General features: G+C 45.5%; 1 protein-coding gene and 1 long non-coding RNA gene across 10 annotated transcripts in view; one reads left to right on the forward strand and one right to left on the reverse strand.

The window, feature by feature from the left end:
* RABGAP1L (RAB GTPase activating protein 1 like) overlaps positions 1 to 18,858 on the forward strand; it is a 225,142-nt gene that overhangs the window by 184,729 nt on the left and 21,555 nt on the right. For 2 of the 8 annotated variants that reach the window (XM_063406537.1, XM_063406541.1), the window contains exon 1: positions 7,913 to 9,769. The exons of 5 other annotated variants lie outside the window; for them this stretch is intronic. In XM_063406537.1, the coding sequence (XP_063262607.1) occupies positions 9,659 to 9,769 (111 nt within the window). In that variant the 5' untranslated portion in view covers positions 7,913 to 9,658. One more of the 8 variants, XM_063406538.1, reaches the window with a different exon arrangement.
* On the reverse strand, positions 1,452 to 7,800 carry LOC134555169 (uncharacterized). 2 transcript variants are annotated; one of them, XR_010081384.1, is made up of 3 exons: positions 6,742 to 7,575; positions 3,280 to 3,476; positions 1,452 to 1,680 (listed from the first exon to the last, which is right to left on the reverse strand). It is a non-coding gene; the product is annotated as an uncharacterized LOC134555169 (long non-coding RNA). The 2 variants fall into 2 exon arrangements; XR_010081385.1 differs by lacking the exon at positions 1,452 to 1,680 and adding an exon at positions 7,685 to 7,800 and having other exon boundaries at positions 2,497 to 3,476; positions 6,742 to 6,874.

The raw sequence follows: 18,858 nt of genomic DNA on the forward strand, positions 1-18,858 counted from the left end.
CTGTTCACCCAGAGCTCAGCTGGGGAAGTTACCTCATGTGTTCTCTCAGCTGAGGGCTGGACAAAGCACAGGAATAGCCTGAATGCCCAGGAATAACTTACACTGCCCTGAGAGGGTTTTTCAGGCACATTTGAAAACATGAGTCGACACATCTGAATTTCCTTGGTTGAAGATAGGAAGAACAGGATCTTTCCTATGGGGAGATGTCAGACAGTGAGGGAACAGGAGATGATGTCTCACATCTTGAATTACACCCAGAAGCAGACAAGTGGCTGGGATGGGTGAGGATCTCTGCATTTCTCATTCTGGCTCTTCCCACCTGGCATACTCAGCTGGCACTCTTGAACTTCCAGAGCTCTGGCAAAGTGTGGGGTGGTCTGCAGTGTGAAAAAGGGCAGAGTAAACCTGAGCTGACACGGGCAGTGCAGGAGACACGGCTGCTGTGTTATCACTGATCTGTGCTGCAGACTCTTGTTCTCTCTTTGCTGGTAATGGGCCCAGCCTGCTCACTATATAGACCCTGAAGTGCTGTAACTCTGAAAAATCCAAGAAGCGCACAGGAATGCAAACAATACTGATAAACAGAGCACCAGTTGTGCATTCTTAATGGAAAATTTAAAAAAAATAATTAAGAAGTGAGAAAAAAAATCACAGTATTGCCCAACAAAATACCCTGAATGTTCTGCCATGCACTGCTGATAAGGGATGGCCAAAGGCACCTGGAGACCGAGTTAGAGTGTGCCATCTCCAGCTCAGAGTGGGCTTTTTCTCTTGCTGCTGATACATTTAATTAGGAGAGATAAGAAAAATGACTCAGGCCTGTTTCTGGTATTTCTCAGTTTCACAGTTCTAACCAGCATCAAGGAAATTACCCTTGTGGTTTTCTTGTTCCCTGTGAGATACCTTTGCCCTCACGTCAATACCGAGTGTCAGAGATATGCTCTATCACAAGTGTCACCAGTGGGACTCACTTGTTTCACTCCCATGAAAACCGGGGCTGGCCAGTTTATGTCCTGAGAAATCAGATGCCAGTCCCCAGGCAACCCTTCCAGTCCCAGGAGTGTTACCAAGTCCACGTGCATTTCTCTGAGAAAGTTCTGCAGTGAGAAATGTCTAGGAAAGGAAGATACTGTGTGGCATTCCAAGAAACAACTGTCATGTATTTTTCATCTATGATTCTATGTCTGAGAAAGGTGATCAAATCCTTCACTGCTTTCAAAGAGTAATTCTTTTTAAAGATGTTCCTGCTCATTGTGACAGGGTTGGACGAGATGACCTTTAAACATCCTTTCCAAATGGTTCTGGGATTCCTTGATAAAGAGTAATTGGAAACAGAGTTATTCTGTCAAATGAGAGAAGGACATCTATAACCTTTCAAACCATTGTGTAGGTACCTGGACTTACATGACATGAAATTCACTGCAGACAGCAACATAGCTTTTCTTTTGCATATTAGTTATTACATTCTTGTGGATTGCTTTATTTTGCTTCATTGACTTTCCAAACAGTGAAAATAATGATGGTGATCATATAAAATATGTACTTAGGAAATACGTTAAGAAATTTTATGGTGATAGAAGCCTCTTTTTAAAAACTTGTTTTGCAAATCATTCTAAATTTTATTGCATCCTTTGTTTTTCTTTGTTTGATGAGGTTTTCTTCCTTCAGATCAAGCAAAATCTAGTTTTCACTCATTACTGGCATTTCCCTTTCAATTCTTTCAGAAGGAATTTTGCACAAACACTTCCTCTACATGAAAGACATACTAAAAATGAAGTACAGACTAGAAATTATAGCTCAATTTTGTCTCTAAATATAAGCCTCTGGTTGGACATTGAGAGGAGTCAACAGGAGCACTGGGAGTGAGGGAGCTTCCAAGGGGGCTCAGCCCTTGCACTTGACCTGAGCTTAAGCAGCACTTTGTGCCCAGCCTGAGCAGGAAGATACAAGGAGATGTTCTCTTGCCCTGTGGACATCTGTGCTCAGCTGCAGCCAGTCCTTATGTTGGTATTTTTTAGGGAGTGTCTCATTTCTTTTAGTTGAGGAGGTATCATAGTAGTAATACAAGACCTATAGTCAAGATTTTAAATAAAAGACAAGCTTGGAATAAGCCAGATGGGGAGAGCAGAAGAATATATGGAAATGCTCTGGTCTCTGGTTTCTGAAGAAATACCTGATTATTATGTAGAGCTCTTTGATAACTGGTGGCAGCATTTGCCTTCTCTGCCCCTCCATACATACCATTTGAGCTCTTAAATAAGCTTATTAACAGTCAAATCAAGACAGGGTAATCTTTAAATCACATGTAAATACAAAAGCTTTTCTCATTGTGTTACATTGAAGCATTAAATGTAGATGCAGATTTTCCCAGTGGGAGACCAGATCAGCACAGTTAAGTACTGGAATAGTTTGTCTCCCAAATCATCTTGTGAGAGCAGAATTTCCCTTTCACTGTACTGGATGGTGATGAATAGGGATTTAGGGGCAGAGGATTATGTGGAGTTTAGATTAGTGGGTACTACTGGTAGTCTTATACAGCTGATCAGCTTGCATGGTGCTGATCTTCCTTTCTCCCCTGGAGCTGACCTGTGCAAATTCCCAGGGAATTTGTCCAGAGGAGTACAGAGACTCAGCTGCTTTCTGTCTTTCCTAGCAAATGGGTGTGGGGTCAAATGCCTTCTGTGCATCAGCTGGCTGTTTGTTACCTTTGGAATCAGCATCTACCAGCAAGTGCTGCTCCCTGGGCTTTGCTGGGCTGCATCCAGTCCTGTGAGCTCCAGGTTAGTGCCTTGATTTTTAAAGAACTGCTGCACTGAGGGACGTGCCCCTCTCCTGGAAGGTGTCAGTAGTTTGTGCTTTCAATGCAAACTGCATGAAATGCTCTCATTTCAGAGTCCCTGGGCACGCCTCAGTCTAGACTGTCTCACGGTCACACTGACTGCTAAACCTCAGGGGAGGAGCCGGACTGGTCTGCCTGGTTTAGCCTGGTTTGGCTGATACCGTGTGCCATTTCCTGCTCACCCACATCACTTCAGTCTTAATTACTCATTATCTCATCTTTCAAGCAATCACGGGGCAGATTTATTTTTTCTTTTGGGAATATGCCATACGCTGTGCTGTTTCCATATGGAAATGGCTCACCTTTCCCATGGGGCTCCAGTCAGGATGGCAGTGAGTACCAGCACAGCCAAGGGGGTCGTGGTGGGTTTGTGCCAGCTCCTGTGGGACTGATGAGCAGAGGATGTGCTGTGGCCCTGCCTTTTTCTTCCTGTTACTTACCTACAAGAATTTCTCGTGGCTCTCCAGCCTTTCCTTCTTTCCCCCTTTTTTCTTGTCCCAGGCTGAAGGTCAGGTGCAAAGTGATAGCCAGTAAAGATACTAAAATCTGACCTGAAACAGGGCACTTCAGGTCATCTCGATAAACATGTCACTGTGTTCTCCCCGTGCAGCATGGCTGGTTCAGCACTGGAGCAAACCTGACAGACAACACCAATAATGGTACTCCTTACAGCTTTGCATTTTCCATTAATTTTACCTTTATTGGTCTTCCTTCGGTGTGTAAGTAAGGCCCATTAACCCCTCTTTGGGAAGGGAATGAAAAATATGGAGAGCTGTATCTACCTTGAGACAGAAAGTCAAATGTTAGTTTAGAATGAGAAGAATCCTGAGCCCTGAGTCTCTTCATGTGACAGATGTTGCTATTTAATGTGCTGATTAATGTTAATTAGTCTCTTTTGTTTGCTGATCAGCTGCTGTTAGTGAAAAGGCAGCAGGCTGTTTGGTGAAATCCCTGAATCAACCTGTACTGAAACCAGGCTAGAAATCCTGTAAATCGTCAGTGCAAAGCATCCCTGTACAACTCCTGTGTTACTTTTCTTGGATAATGTGCTTGACCCATTTTTTTTTCCTTTTCAATACCAAGTGAAATGATAAACACAACAAGTTTAAAATACATTTCACAGCCGTGTTGAGTTTATTATGGAATTTAGCTCTAAATGGCATTTGTGTGGTCTAAATGCCACACAAGCATTATTCAGTTCTTGGCTTAGTAGCCCCAGGAATATCAGAGACACTTTTAATGGCAAACAGGTTGTTAATGTTTGTCCATTCAGCAGCCAGGGGAGCTGTTGAGGGACCTGTAGGTAGTGATTTGGCTGGGAGAGCACAGGTTTGGGAGACACTGGCCATGGCAGGGAAGGTCCCTGGTACCTGCCCTGCTCTGGAGCTGTCACCACTCCTCTGAGCTGTGGGGTTGTTTGTGGATGTCTGCTGTCATGGAACTGGAAGGAGATAAAAAGGGTCCCCAAGGAGAAGGGGTGACACAGGAGACAAGTGGCAGAAGCCTGTTGTTTTTCAGTAAATTAAGCTCCAAGGCAGATCATGAATTTCTGCCCATTCCTTCTGCATGGTGTCTGTAGTGTTCTCACTGCTCCAGACCATCCTGGCACTCAGAGGGCATTAGGCTGGAGGAGGGTTTGCCTGTTTGTGAGCTCACTGCTACAACCCCTTGCTTTTCCAAACCGGAGAAAAAAAAATATATACCCTATTTTGCCAAAACAAAAGCATGGGGAAAGAGGAAATATGCTCAGTTCAATTGGTTATATTAGGTAAATACAAAGTACGCCACAAATATCCTGTAAAATCTGTTTTTTCAACAGCCAAAAGCTGGAATTTTCAAAAGCACACACTAAGGTTCAGTATTCCTTTACTTGGTATCAATACTGGCTCAGGGATGTCTGGTTCTTTCCTTGTTCCTCTGTCACCACAGCTCTTTGTGGGGCTAAGCAATAAAATGCACTGATCAGTTGGAATCCTGTGCTGCCTTTGCTGCTGGAAAAACATGAACCAGCAAAAAGTCAATGCAATTCTAACCTAGATTCTCAGCAGGCAAGAAGGAAGTTTGTGAAGCAAAATATTTCTTGCAGTCAATTCACATCTGAAGGAAGCCTAGCTGGAGAGAGGAAATAACTCCTATTGCCCTTAGAAAAAGTGATAGTGGCAGGATAGGAATGATGTATGAAAACATAAAGTATTAAACGTGATTTTAATAAATTAAAAATCAAAAGAGGTTCACGAACTCATTTTAAAAGCTTTAAATAATCTGGAATGGACTGAGCTGAATAATGAGCACATACCTATGGACTGGTGTCCCAGCTATGCTATTGTTTTATCTTTTTCATGTTTGTGTGGTTTTAGAAATCAAAACAGGCAGATTTATTTTGGGCATGCCTTATTTAGCTGTTGTTCTAAGTTATGTAAAATGTGAAATGAAGAGCAAACTTGACCCAAACCCTTAAAATTTCAAGTGCTATTAAACACCTCAGTGAGGAGCAGAGCCAAGGCAGAGAACAGAATTAGCTGAGAAGGTGCTTGCAGATATCCGGGGAGTGAGCTCCGGTGGGCTGGGCAGGGATTGGCTGGGCTGCTCTTCCCCTTGGGAGTTTCAGGGTGCGGCTGATAAAGAGTTTTACTTTCTTTCTTTCAAGACCATCCATAGGAACACTGTGGAGGAAAATCCTTATGCAGCAGTTGCTGCTTGGAAGCACGACTAGCTTTTTGTGTGGCATGCAGCAGATTTGGGGTGGCTGCGAGAGGGGAATTTGGGTATTTGGCAGCATAAAATGAAGATGCTCAAGTCCTCAGCTCTTCCCTCTGTTGGGCTGCACAGTTCCATTGAGGGGGAGTGCATCACCGGTGTGTCAGGAATGTTCCAGCAGTTCCAGCCCCTCTCCAGTGGGATGGCTTTGCTGGCTTTAATCTGCAGGAATGAGTTTACAACTGTGCCTGCTTTCAAACCAGGAGCAAGCTAATTGGGAGGATTTACCCCTGCAAATGCTAAAACCTGCTAAAGCATGTCAAGCCCAGATTTTTGCACACATTTGGAGAATTATTTTAGGAGAAACACAGGTGCGTACACCCACTTCTTTTGGGAAAAAAAATAGGCCATGCTAATTTGACATTTTAAATAATAAATCTAGGAGAAGCAATCGCCAATCAGTCAGAACCTGGAAAATGCGTTTCTGGAATGGTGCAGGTCATTCCTGCAAGCCATGGTGACTTTGCATTCCAGTCTCACGTGGAATCCAGAAACACGTCTAAAACTGGAACAGAGTTCCAGTTTCTGCTGCTCTCTGATGGTTGACAAGCCCTTTGTGGGTGAGGAGAGAATAGAACTGTGTGTGTGATCCGCAGTGTTTGACTTGTAACCAGGTGGTTTTCACTTGCTGGATGTGTCTGAAAAAGCCCTTCCTCTGCGTTCAGAATTGAAAGGAGAGCTGATACTATCATTATTCATTCCCACTGGGGGAAAAAGACATGTAAACTTATTTTGAAGACTGCCAAATGCCATTCCAAGTGCTCTGAAAGGGGTTTTATGTTTCCTTCTCTGAAGACGGCTGTGATCTTCCCAGAGTCATTAATGCACGAGAGGCAAATCACAGAAAAGGCCTTTGTGTTCCTGGAGCTGGTGGCAGGAAGGGAGCGCTTACCAAGGAGCTGCACATACCTCACTTCCCTGTCTGTCAGAAGATCCTATCCCTGTCAGATAGCAGCAAGACATTCCTGGGGGTGGAGTGAGAATGAATTTATCTTAGGAGTGAGCAGGATTTTGCCTTGCTAGGAGAGCTGGTTTGCTCAATTCAGGAATTTTCCATTCACCTCTATTAACCACCGGCATATAAATCCCAACAACGGCAATCAGAGCTATTTAACTTGAGAAGATAACAGCTCTCTGCAGCTCACCTGTGCTTCTGCTGGCTCTCCCCTGTCTCCCGAGTGCTTGGCTGCACCGCTTCTCCAAAGATTCCTGCTTTAGAGGTACGCTTTGCCAGCTGGGTCACAGAGGGGCTGCGGTCCTGCTCCTTGGGGAGGGCTGCTGCAAGGTAGATGGGGCGTTAGACAGACTCGCTCTTGGCTATAAGGAAATACGAATATTCTACATGGGTTCTGTTGTCTTTTGGTAGGTTATTCGACACTTCAGCACCCAAAAACCTCAGCAGAAGGGAAGGCTCTCCATGGAGGGGCTGGGAGGAGTTCCTGGTGTGGCCTGAGGAGGTGGTGGAGGGCACCTCTGCTCGCCCTTTCCCTTCCAGCTACTCTGGCGTGAGCAGGCTGCAGTTGTGCCTGGGTGGATGTGTTTGCTTTGGTCACTTTAATTCAAAATACCTAGTTTACCTGGCTTGATAGTTACAATTTTGTGTGCTGATTCAGGGTATAGCACAGGCTGTTAACAGGGATGTAAAACGCAGGATCCTAGGGATTTGCAGACAGCTCAGCTTCATTAGCTTGAAACAACTGAAAAACATTCTATTTAAAGAGATGCATCAGCCAACGTCACAAATCAGTTGTTAGTTCTTGCAATTGCTAGTTAGAACATGCCAAAATTATAAGGCCTTTGTTATGAATAGGTATGAGAATTACTGAACTAATTATACAATAATATGCAGATGCAGTTCTGTTAAATAATCGTAACCTCTCTAAGGGGAAAAGAAAAAGGTAGTTCTGCTCCCTGATTCCTTATAAGTGGAAATGCCTCTTGGCTAAAGCAGGGGAGGAGTAGCTGCAGCTGTGGAGTACGTTTGATAATTTGCATTCTCCACCTCCTGCCCTTACTGCAGGATTAAATTGGTCGTTCATTAACGTGGGAATGTTTGCTGTCTCACCACCCGCTCCCCCCCGTGCCTACCTGCGTGTTGCCAGGCGCTGCCAGGGGAGCCGCGGAGGGAGGGGAGCGGCAGGGACCGCACCTGTGGCAGCAGCGCCTCTGTCAGCGCTGCGGGGAGGGGCCGCGGCAGCCCCGGCTCTGAACTTGCTCTGCGAGGAGATACCAACCCCGCCAAGGCAATGAGGGCAGGGGAAAGCGGAGTTTAGAGGCTCCAGGAAACCTGAGCCGCGCTTGGCACAGCAGGTGGGCATTTTGTGCAGGTGGCAGACACGGAGAGCCGCCTTCTCGTTAGCTGGGCTGGAATCTGAAGTCTTTCTACTGCAGGAAGTAATTGGGAAAAAATTGCCGTTGAAGAAAACAAGGAAAGAATGCACTGTAGGTGTGTTTCAAGGGAAAAATATCTTTCTTCATCCTGCAAGGGTTAAGCATGATCAGAATCTGCTTTAGTCTCAAGAGTTTAACCTCAAGTGCTGCATTTTTTGTTTGCCATAAGCCTATTAGGACTCTCTGTTTCCTAGCAATAACATGTAATTTCTCCCCACTATTTAAGTGGAAGAGATGTTAGGGTTTTAATCCTGCCCGCTACAGCTGTTGCTCAAGTTCCCTATTCAAATGCAAATAGCACCTGGTGCTGTTTAGGTAGCTGCAATCTTTGATAACGATACTCCAGGAGAGCAGAAAGAAAAGCAAGGTGGGTCTGACTACTCATTCTGGAAAGCGAGAGTGTAACCGCATGCCACACCAACCTACGCTGGACATTTCTGCCAGATTTTTTCCATCCAGCACGGACTCTTTTTGGATACAAATGGATGGTCGGAATGATTTCTGTTGCTTGAGCAGGTATGATTTTTCACCAGGAAGAAAAGGCTTCCAGAGAAGATAAAAATGTGGTGGATGGAGTTTTACCTTGCCCGACTGTCCTGAAAGGAGTTTCTTCTGGGATATTTTGTTTGTTTCCTCAAATCTTGTATTGTTTTCTATATTTTCATTTGTAGTTTAAAGAGTACTGATTCTTAATTATTTTTCCTTATTTTTTCCTTGTGCTTTTTGCACTGTGTCAGATAAAGAAGTTATGATAAATGAATTGGGAAGTCAGGAGCAATTTGGAAGGCTGTGTCACTATTTAGGATTCACAGACAAGAAATAACAGAATATTTCTTAACTAAAACAGTACCAGATCTAAGTTGAAAACTTTCTTTTGCATAAAGTTTTAATTGCATACATTGTTTTCATTTCACCTGTGGAGATACAAGTTTATTCAAGAAAGAGCTTTACAGCCTTGTTGCATTTTTCAGGGCTGTTTTACCCTCTGTTACATGTGGAAGCTGAAGGACACTTTTTTGGAGGGTTCTGAGTTGATGCCATCATTTTCCTGCTAAAATCAAAGCATCTACAGCTTACAGAATGCAGTTGAGATCTGCAGAAAAGCAGAAGTGAGTGTTTTAAAAGATTTTAAAGGATTTAGAAACTTGCAGAAAATTTCAAGGAGTGCTTGAAAGAAATCAGCATTATACCAATTTCTGTGAACTTAAAAATAAGCTGGAAGCAGCAATTCATTGGAAGACTCTGCTGAGAGGAATATCAGCTTTCATGGGAGAAAACTGGATATAAAGAAAGAACAATTGCTACCAAACTGGAGAAGCACAGTAGTGATTTCAGTGCTACCATCAAGCTCTGACAGATCTTTTCTTGTTCAATACTAATCTGATTTTTCTCCTGCTGTTCCATCTTTGGCCTAATGCCGGAATTAGAACAGGTTCCTGCTTTCTCCAAGCTCCAGCTAACGCCTGTTGCGAGCAGGTGCTGGGGGTGTGAGCAGGCGTGCCGCGTGTGCTTCCCGTGATCCCGACGGCGCCCTGGAGAGGAAAACCCGCGCGGGAGCGGCTGGGTCACGTTTCCCCTCCCGTGACACTCCTTCCCCACTGCCAGGGAGCTGGGCCAGGGCTCAGCGGGGACTGTGGACCTGCTCAGCTGCCGCGGCAGCCTGACGGCAGAATGATGGAAGAGGTGTCCATAGTGGTGGCTTACGATGCCCATGTCTTTGGGCAGCTGCGCGATGAGGACTTTCTGGCCAATCTGGTGGCAGTCAGCAAACCCAAAGCTGTGGTAGGTGCTCCTCCTGTGCCAGTAATGCTCAAGGTTATGCTCTGTCCTGCAGTTAAGCCTTTCTGCTGAAAACTTTACTATTTTGTGCTCTTTTTTCTTCTTTAGTTTCTCTTTTTATTACTTAGTTTCTATTTTATTACTATTTCAGAAATTTGCTGTCATGCATCAACAAAATGAAAATAATCTATTTCAGAAGAGATTATTAAAATCTCTTTCTGGGCAGTTCAGTTTAGAAGAAGGTGACTTGCTCAGTAGGATCATAGTTAAAATATTTTTTTTTACATAATTGGAATAATAATTAAGCCAATCCAGCTGAAGGTCTGTAGAATGTATGCATGCTGATTGCTGTGGCAGCGTGTGTTCCTTCTCCTGGAAGGCCAGAATAGGATTTCCTTCTGACAGGACATGGTGTTGCAATAGGATTAACCAGAGCCTGGTACTGGCATCTCTGGGAGTGTCTTGGGATGAGTTTCTTTTTGCAAGCGGTGATGAACAGAGGGTTTTCCTGGGAGCTCCCTGCCCTGAACTGCTGGGGTGTTTTGAGCTAGCACCTGCAGTTGCTGAATTAAAATCCCTGTGGTGAGAAGACCTTTCCTGGTGGCTTACGTTGTAATTGAAGCCTTGGGGAAGTGCTGCCGTGATGGGCTCTGCAGGTCTGGGCAGCTGCAGGGCACCAGTAACGGGAACTGTGCTGTGGATCTTTAGATTCCTTTGCATCAGCTGTGAGTGACCAGGAGAGAGGAGACTGGTGTGAACCACCACATTACATCTGCAGATGATTTCTCCCACTCTGAAAACAAGATGAAAAACATTTCTCTATGAAGTAACTACTAACCTCCTAGTGAACAGAGAACAACTTGGGGGAAGAGTATCATTTTACTTTTATTTAGAAGATCTGACTAGTTGACTTTACTATAAGGGTTTTTCCTGACCAACTTATTTCTTTTTTTTTTTTCCTGGAATCAAAGAGTATTAACATGTTTGTGTATTAGCATGGGACTCTGAGAAGCCTGGTCTAGTGGAAGGTGTCCCTGCCCAGGGCAGAGGGTTGGAACAGGATGGTCTGTAGGGTCCTTCTGACCCAAACCATTCTAGGATTCCATATTTCAGTGCATTGTGTACTAGTAAAGAAATTAAAAAATATGGGGTTTTGTTTGGTTTACATAGGAAACACCTAACTGCTTTTTAACTGTTTTTTGAAGGATATTAACTAAGCAAGCAATGGTGCAAACAACCTGAAGAGGTTTAAAATGAAGCTCTTCTCAGGATTATGATAGGGCTAGACAATGCATGGGTGTCTGCACTATGAGGGGACAGGACCTGATGGCTCAGAAAGTTTCTTCTGATTCTCTGCTGCTACGTTAAACTGCAGGACAGGCTGACAGTCAGGATAACTTGGGGCAAATCGTGTTGACTCTGTCACAGTCACTTCACCAGCTTGCACAAAGGTGTGTACTATACACAAAGCGATGTTCTGCAGGAAGGATTTGTGGATGTTGTGTTTATTCTAAGAGTTCATATTAATAGCACAGGTATGTTGCAATCTGGGATTCATCTGGTGGGTTTGCAAAATCCAGTTTCAGTTACTGTGAAAAGCTTTTCTATTACACCGCCCACGTTGCAGAGAACAGTTTAAAAAAAAGTTCTTTAAAGACTTCAATTCTATGGCTGGGATGGTCTTGTTGGAAGGTTTCTGGCATTACAAGTAACTCATTGTAGTTTCTCTGGGTTGTGCAATGGGTCGGGGTGCACAGGAGTCTCTCTTGCACAGAGCCATGTGTCATGACCTGAGGTGACAAAGGGTTAATGCCAAACCAAACCAGGCCAGGTGAGAGCTGTGCTGGTTCCTTGTGCTTTAGGTCAGCCCTGTGTGACCTTCTGACACAGCCAGTGCATACAGGCATGAACCTGGGCACAGGCAGAATTATCTGCTGTTGTCTGCATCGTCTGTTATCTGTGTCCATCCCTTCTAGCTGTATTTTTCACTGGAAAGCATAGCAGTATTTTTATAATGTTGTTCTGATGCTCTTAAACAATTAAAACAGGATGTGGATGATCTGAGATAAGGTTTTGTTAAATATGTTTCAAGGCTGCACTGTGTAATAGCAGTCCCCCAACATATATTATAACAAAATCAGTCATATTGCAATGTGACCATGAAATGCAGTTGTTTGCTGTGTGGTCTTGCTTTCAGAATTTCAGGTTGTTCTGAAGCTACTTTGCAGAGACATGGAGAGCAGCATACATTAGCAGGCTACTGTGTAGTTTGTGCAAGAATTGAGCAGCTTTACTGTGAGGAATTTCAATTCTCAGTTTATCTGCAGAAAACTTGGACTCAAGGGGTTATAAAAATGCTATTCTAAGTGGTATAATCCTCTTAATCCAGAGCTGAAGGACGTTCTTGTGGAAAGCTTCATTGTATTTCCATTTTCCTGCCTGCCTTGCTGGGTTTAGCTCTCTATTGGGGGGGAATTATCGGCCATTTCATGGAAAGAATTTGTGGTTACACACTGACAAACCCTGCCATAAGGATTTTTAAGCTCTCAGCTTCTCATCAAAGCTGAACTGAGGAGGCTTAGAGTGGGTGGGTGAACCGCAAAGCGGGTGAAAAATTTGGGAGGCCTGGGAGAAGCGCCGTACATACTCATCCATGGGCTGAAGTGTAAGTGGCAGGGAGCTGAACATTTTTGGGGATTGATAGTGGGGCTGTGTTCAGGCCAAGACACCAGAAGGGGATGCACCCTGTTTTACAGGGGGCAGAAACTGGGGGGGGTAGGTGCTGGGCTCAGAGGAGCTTGCTGAGGTGCAGCAAGTGCAAAGGCAAATGCAAAATCCGGAGTAGGATAAACTCCATCATCTCTGCAGGATGGGGACTAAATCTCTGGACAGCATGAGTGCAAGGTGGGAGCTGTGGTGGATAAGCTGTGCCCTGCAGTGCCCAAGGCTGGCTGTGCACAGACAGGGGTCAGTGAAGTGTATCTGTCTCCCTGGATCCAGTCCTGAGCCCCCACGGAGACCAGGGGTGTTCACAGGCTGAAGCGAGTGGAGTGGGAGACACTGATGGGAAGGCAGGGTCTGAGTGCCTGGTGAAGGATGGGAGAATTGGGTGGGACATCTTAGCCTGAGGAGGAGAAAGCCCAGGAGGGATTTAATTGCAGTCTCCGGCCACCTAAAAGAAGGTCTTGGAAAGCAGAGCCAAACTCTGAGGCATGTGGTGACAGGATATTGCATTATGACAAATGGCCATAATTTGCAGCAGAGTTAGTTCTGGCTCAGCACAAGGGAAAACAGTTCTGGCATCTCCATCCTTGAAAGCCTTCAGTAGCAGCATGCCCTGGCTTTGAACCTGCCCCTGCCTGAGCAGGAGCTTGGTCCGTGTGCCCCCTGGAGCCCTTCCAATCTCAGTTTTTCCTTTACTCTCTAATTCTGCCTGTCTGGAGTCTTGCAGTTGAGTCTGGGGCAGCACTTAAGCTTTTGAAGCCCATCTTTCCCTGGCGTCCTGTAGTTGGAGCTGCTGCCACAGGAGGAAGGAGGTTTGGGTGGTCACTGTTTGTTTATGGCAATTGGCTCTTTCCAGATACAATCCTCATCTGAAGCCTTTCCAACACAAGGAGGGCTCCTGCTTTCAGACTGTCTTGAGGAGTGATCCCACCTCTGTCCCTCTCTCCTCTCTGGGCAGGTACTGCCAGATTCTGTCCCCATCCTCTTATATTTGGAGCCGCTCCCTTGTGCTGAGGACTCTGAGCTTGTAGATCTCTCACTGTGAGGCATTTACACTCTGCCCGAACAGTTCAGGGGCTCTGCTGTACATCCTCTGCAGTTTTTTTCCCCAGCTGCATCTCCCAGGACGCGATGCAGTATTACAGTATTGGTGTCAGTGACAATCCAGGGTTGACCTTCCCTGGCCAGCTTCCTTTCCCCTGTCCTTGTGCATCCCAGCGCTCACATTAGCCTTCCTGCTGCAGCCTGGCTCTGACAGTAGAGATAATTTTAGCAGTAAGGTGGTCTGTTATTTCCTCCCTTCTCGCTGTACCAGTGTTTATTTCCAGTCCCACACCACTCTCTGTCCTCCTGAGCAATGCCAATGCAGCTGCTTGTGGGGCTGAGCTATCAGTGGTATTGATGCAATGAACATTTTAAAAAATAATTAAATTGAAATATGTTTGCAAATTCTTCTGGTCAGCTTGCCACCGAACATTGAGGCAAGATTGGGAGGGCTGTGGAGGAAGGGCTAGGTCTTGCCCAGCCGATGGCAGGCTGCTTTCCCTGCCTGTGCCTCCCATTACTCCATCCTCTGTCCTTCCCATCTCCTCAGGGGACTCCACCCCAGCTCCAAGCTGTAGTAGAGTCCCGTGGATATGTGGTCTGGAGTCAGCACAGTGGTGTGTTTCAGTTGAGGAAGATACTTCCAGGAATTCCAATGTACGTGTGCAGTTTCTGGTTTTTCTTCTGCACCGTTCTTTCTTTCCATGTGACATCCACAAATTCTATTAGTTGGATTGTATCTTTCATTTGCAGGCCACTGCTGTAGTGTTTGATAGTGCTGGATCTTTAATGAGGCCCCGAATGTCATTGACCAAAAATTAAAGATGTCACTGGATAATGATTCCCTTTCGCAATGGCTTTTTGACCCACTTCCTGAGCTTTTAAATTCATGCTTTATGGTTGTTGGATACTCCTTGAAGGGTCTGGGTTTTAAGAAAATAAATCTCTCATGTGTTAGTGAAGCCAGTGCTAGAGAAGACCATTAAAACTGTAGAGTTACTTCTATCAGGCAGTGTTGGAGGTTAGGATTTTTCCTTTTTTCTTCCTCTCGGGGAATTTTCTCCCATTTTTTGCCTATGAGATGATAACGACGATACTCAAGAGAGACAAAAGATGTGTCTGGGAGGAGGAAGGGAGGAGCTGGGGGGCTGTGGGAAGTGCAGATTCCATGGGATCCTGGCTGGGGGTGGGGGGCTCGGCTCAGCTCTGAGCTCTCTCGGGCCCAGGTGTGGGTTTGGTGCCGGACTCTTGCTGCCCAGAGGATTCGCTGCCGCTGCTGAGTGTTTTTATTCTTCACTGCGTCTCCTTATCCTGAGTGAGTCTCTGCTCGCAAGAGCAGCTGTTGGCCTGGGACCTTTTCAACACCCGATCTCAGTGGGAAGGGGAGCTTTCCCTGACCCCTCTGGAGGCAGCTGTTTGCGGGAGCCCGGCTGTGCTGCCCAGCCCTGCTGTTTTCTGCGCTGATTTGGGGTTTTTGGGACACTTTCACTTGACACTGTGCAGCTCATGGCATGGCTCTGCAGGTTTTGCCGCACTTCGTTTCCCACCCCGGCTGTGCCCCCCTCTGCCATTCCAGCCACTGCTGTGAGGTCCCTGCTAGAGCCATGTCGCCATCCTGAGGGGCACCGGGCCCGGCTGCCCGCCGTGGGTGTGCAGAGGCAGCGCCATTTCCACCTCTCTGTGCTGGCTGCGCCCGCCATCATCTCCTGAGGGCGAGGCGGCACAGCGCCCCCTGGCGGCGCGGGCGGGGCTGCCCTGAGGGGAAACGGCGGGGCCGGGGGTGTGTTCTGTCCCTGATACTGCTGCCTGTTTGCTATATCTTATATATATATATATTTCTATTTACTCCTTTTCCCGTATCTTTGCCTGAAAGCCCCTATAATTCCAAAGTTATAATAATTTGGAGGGAAATGGGTCATATTTTCCACTCCAAGGGAGGTTCCCGCCTTGGCAGGCTTCTGTTATTCAAACGTAGGCAGAGAGATCTGTAGACAAAGAGTAAAATGGGACCTGCAGTTTTTAACGTGAGATTGGCGTGGAACCAGATTTTTAGCCAGATCTTTATCAGCTGTGCAGAGCATTCATGTGGGTTCTTGGTTTCAGCTTGCCAACAGAAGTCATCCTGATGGGTTGATCTGTGGTGCTGAAATGTTATTTCCATACAGGGATTTTGGTCTAAGGAAGTCTCTTCTGCTTTAAATATTTACTATTAAAAAAACAAGAGTGGACCAGATAGCTCTTTCTGTTCTGTCAGTACATCTGCCCTGCAAAAACCTACAGACTGGTTAGAGCTGAGCTGTTTTCTGGACCATTGTGACTTGTCTGAATCATAATTATTTTTGAGCTGTAAATGCATTTGAATAACACTTAGAAACCCTCTTCTTTCCTATATCCTCTAGAATACCATCCAGCCTAATGGAACTCAGAGAGGAGTTTGAATTTTTTTTCTTCATTTAGCTTGAGTTACTGTTTAACTTGTTCCAAATAATAACCTATATTATTTTCTGTTTATTTTCTCTTCATGTCTGAACGCATTTCTTCTTGCTGCCTTTTTACTGTCATTGGATCAAGAAAAAAATTTTTAAGCAATGTGTCAAATACACATTTTATAAGTAGCAATAGAATTTTGGAACATTCAAAAGAAGGACATCAATGTTTTGAAGCTTCCTCATTTTCTTCTTAAAAAAAAGTCAGGGAAATCAATACAAGTGTTTCTGGGCACTCAAACAGCTTTTTCTGTCATCATTACAAGCCCATTTGCAAGAAGAAATTTGAAATAAGTTTCTGGACATTATTGCTTATACATGCAAGTATGTTTATGGACTTTGAAAGGAATGCTGAAATGAGATGAAAAGGCAGTTTACCTCTTTATAAATTCCAGTTTCATAATTACTAAAAGATCCAGGTAAATATTAGTTACAAATATTCTGTCTTCAATATCTACAACTATTTTCATCCTTTTTGAATCCAATTCTCAGAAGAATTTGACATACTTTGTGCTGAAATTGGAAATTGTATTTCATTGGGGTTTATCCTGTTGTGCTTGTGCTTTCATGCACAGTGTAATAAATTTTTTTTCTTTGTTGCTTCCTTCTACCTGTGTCAACATGAGCTCACCCAGACCAGCCATCCATATTGACTGGAGTGCTGGCTGTGCTGGTTGCTGGTGTTGTAAAGCTGTGGCCTTCTAGAAAGATCCAGATGGTTTGATTTAGAGCAGCGTGTTCGGTGCCACAGCAATGTTCTGTGCACAGTGCTGTGCCTTTGCCTCAAGGCAGAGTTGCCAAAGTAACCCAAGTTACCACATCAAGGCGTAAGTGAGATATTGTGTATTATTTGTCCCTTACCTTGGGGACCACAGAGCATGGAATGGGCAAGAATGTACACACAGGTTGTCCACGCTCAGGCTGAACTTCCAGAGCAGGTCAGGCACCACTGGAACAGGGTAACAGGAATCCAGGTGTCTCAGAACCAAGGGTCTCATTCTTTCCATGGCCAGAGGAATAAGGAATAGACAGCACTAGGGCAGAGAGCTCAGGGGAAGAAAGATGGCTTGCTGCTTCTCTGCTGCTGCTGGTACCAGAGGGTGAAAACCATGGGAGACAGATGTTGCTGGTAATTTGCTGGCTTTGTTCCCCAGAGGAAGTGTGTGCTCTCTCTCTGTGGGAGCTCTTTCCGCTGCAGAGCTCCCTTCAGTGGCAGCAGCTTGGCTTTCCTGCTGAAGCTGGCAGTGTGGACACATTTCACCTCTTTCATTTCATTTTCTTTCAGCCCCTCCTGCCTGACAAGCTCCTTGCTTCTGTCAGTGCCTAAGGTGCTGTTGGGATGTTCTGTGCTGGGTGATAAAGTGGCAGGTCTGGGGTCCCTTGGTAATTGCAGAGCCTGACAGGTCTCAGCTAAATGTGATGGGTGAGCACAGGTCTGTGCACAGGTGAAGTGGCAAGTGGGAGTGCTGGCTGGTGGTGTTGGTGTGGTGGTACAACCACAGCTGGGGCAGGGAAAGCAGAAAGTTTAAAAAAACCAAAACAGCAGCCTTGTATGTACTGGTTTGGGAACTGGTACAGCTCCTTTGTATCTCTGGGGGCTGATGGGCTGTGCAGCCCCATCCCCGTGGGTACTCTCAGGCAGCTGCTTAAACCACATCAGTGGCCAAAGAGGGATTTTAAATGGCCCTGCCCTTCCTCCATCTCCCTGCCAGCTCCATGCCAAGGCATCCTGCAAGTACAGAGGCTGAAAGATGCAACTTAAGGCAAAACCTGGAGCCTCATTCAAGGTGTAGAGGGAACCTCCATGGTGGATGGAGGATCAGTGAGGTAACAGAGCAGGGCATGGATTTGTTGTTGCACTAAAAGGTGCCATGCTTCAGTGAGCCTTGCTGATACCTTGGAGTTGGGCACTGTCCCACTTGTATTTTCAAAATGCTGATCATTTAATGTGTGGCTTTTTTTAGGGTATTAGCAATTTTGTTTATGGAGCTGGATAAGCAGAAAAAAAGCAAGACCTTTAGAGAATGAAGCTGTGTTTAGGTGCTGAAATATAGATGAAAGTATTTGATACAACAAAGTGGATTTAGAGCCCTGAATGTAATTATATAATCACAGAGTCACAGGTTTTAAGGGGCATTAAAGACCATCTGGGTCCACTTCTCTGCCATGGACAGGGACACTTTTCACTAGACTGGTTTGCTCCAAGCCCCATCCAGCCTGGCCTTGGACACTTCAGGGATGGGACAGCCACAGCTTCTCTGGGCACCCTGTGCCAGGGCCTCCCTACCCTCACAAGGAAGAATGTTTTCCCAATCTCTAATAAACCCTGTGCTCTGGCAGTGTGAAGCCATTCCACCCCTTGTACAAGGTCCCTCCCCAGCTCCCTTGGAGCCGCTTTAGGGGCTCTAATGTCTCCCCAAACCCTTCCCTTCTCCAGACTGTGCAATCCCAGCTCTCAGCTGGTGTTCATTGGAGAGGTGCTCCAGCCCACAGAGCATCTCCATGGCCTCCTGGGCCCACTCCAGGTCCACAATGCTTCAGCTTTAATATCGAAAAGTTACCTATTTTCTGCTAGTGGAGTAATGCACTAGAAAGTAATTGCTCCTATTACTTGTAGGTTTGAAATATTGATAAAAGTAGTGACAGGTTTGAGCATCCAGGACCTCCACACACATCAGAGAAACCTGATGCTGATTTTCAAGATGCAAACGATAATTTTTTTGATACTGTGACTCAGAGTTGATCTGAAATAATATTAACACATGGAATGTGTGTTCAAAGCACTGCAAAGTTCTTTGATTACCTGGGCATGTAGCACCCATCCTCCATCTCAGGAAG

The sequence above is a fragment of the Prinia subflava genome, chromosome 10, assembly GCF_021018805.1.
Source record: "Prinia subflava isolate CZ2003 ecotype Zambia chromosome 10, Cam_Psub_1.2, whole genome shotgun sequence".
Taxonomy (NCBI): Eukaryota; Metazoa; Chordata; class Aves; order Passeriformes; family Cisticolidae; genus Prinia; species Prinia subflava.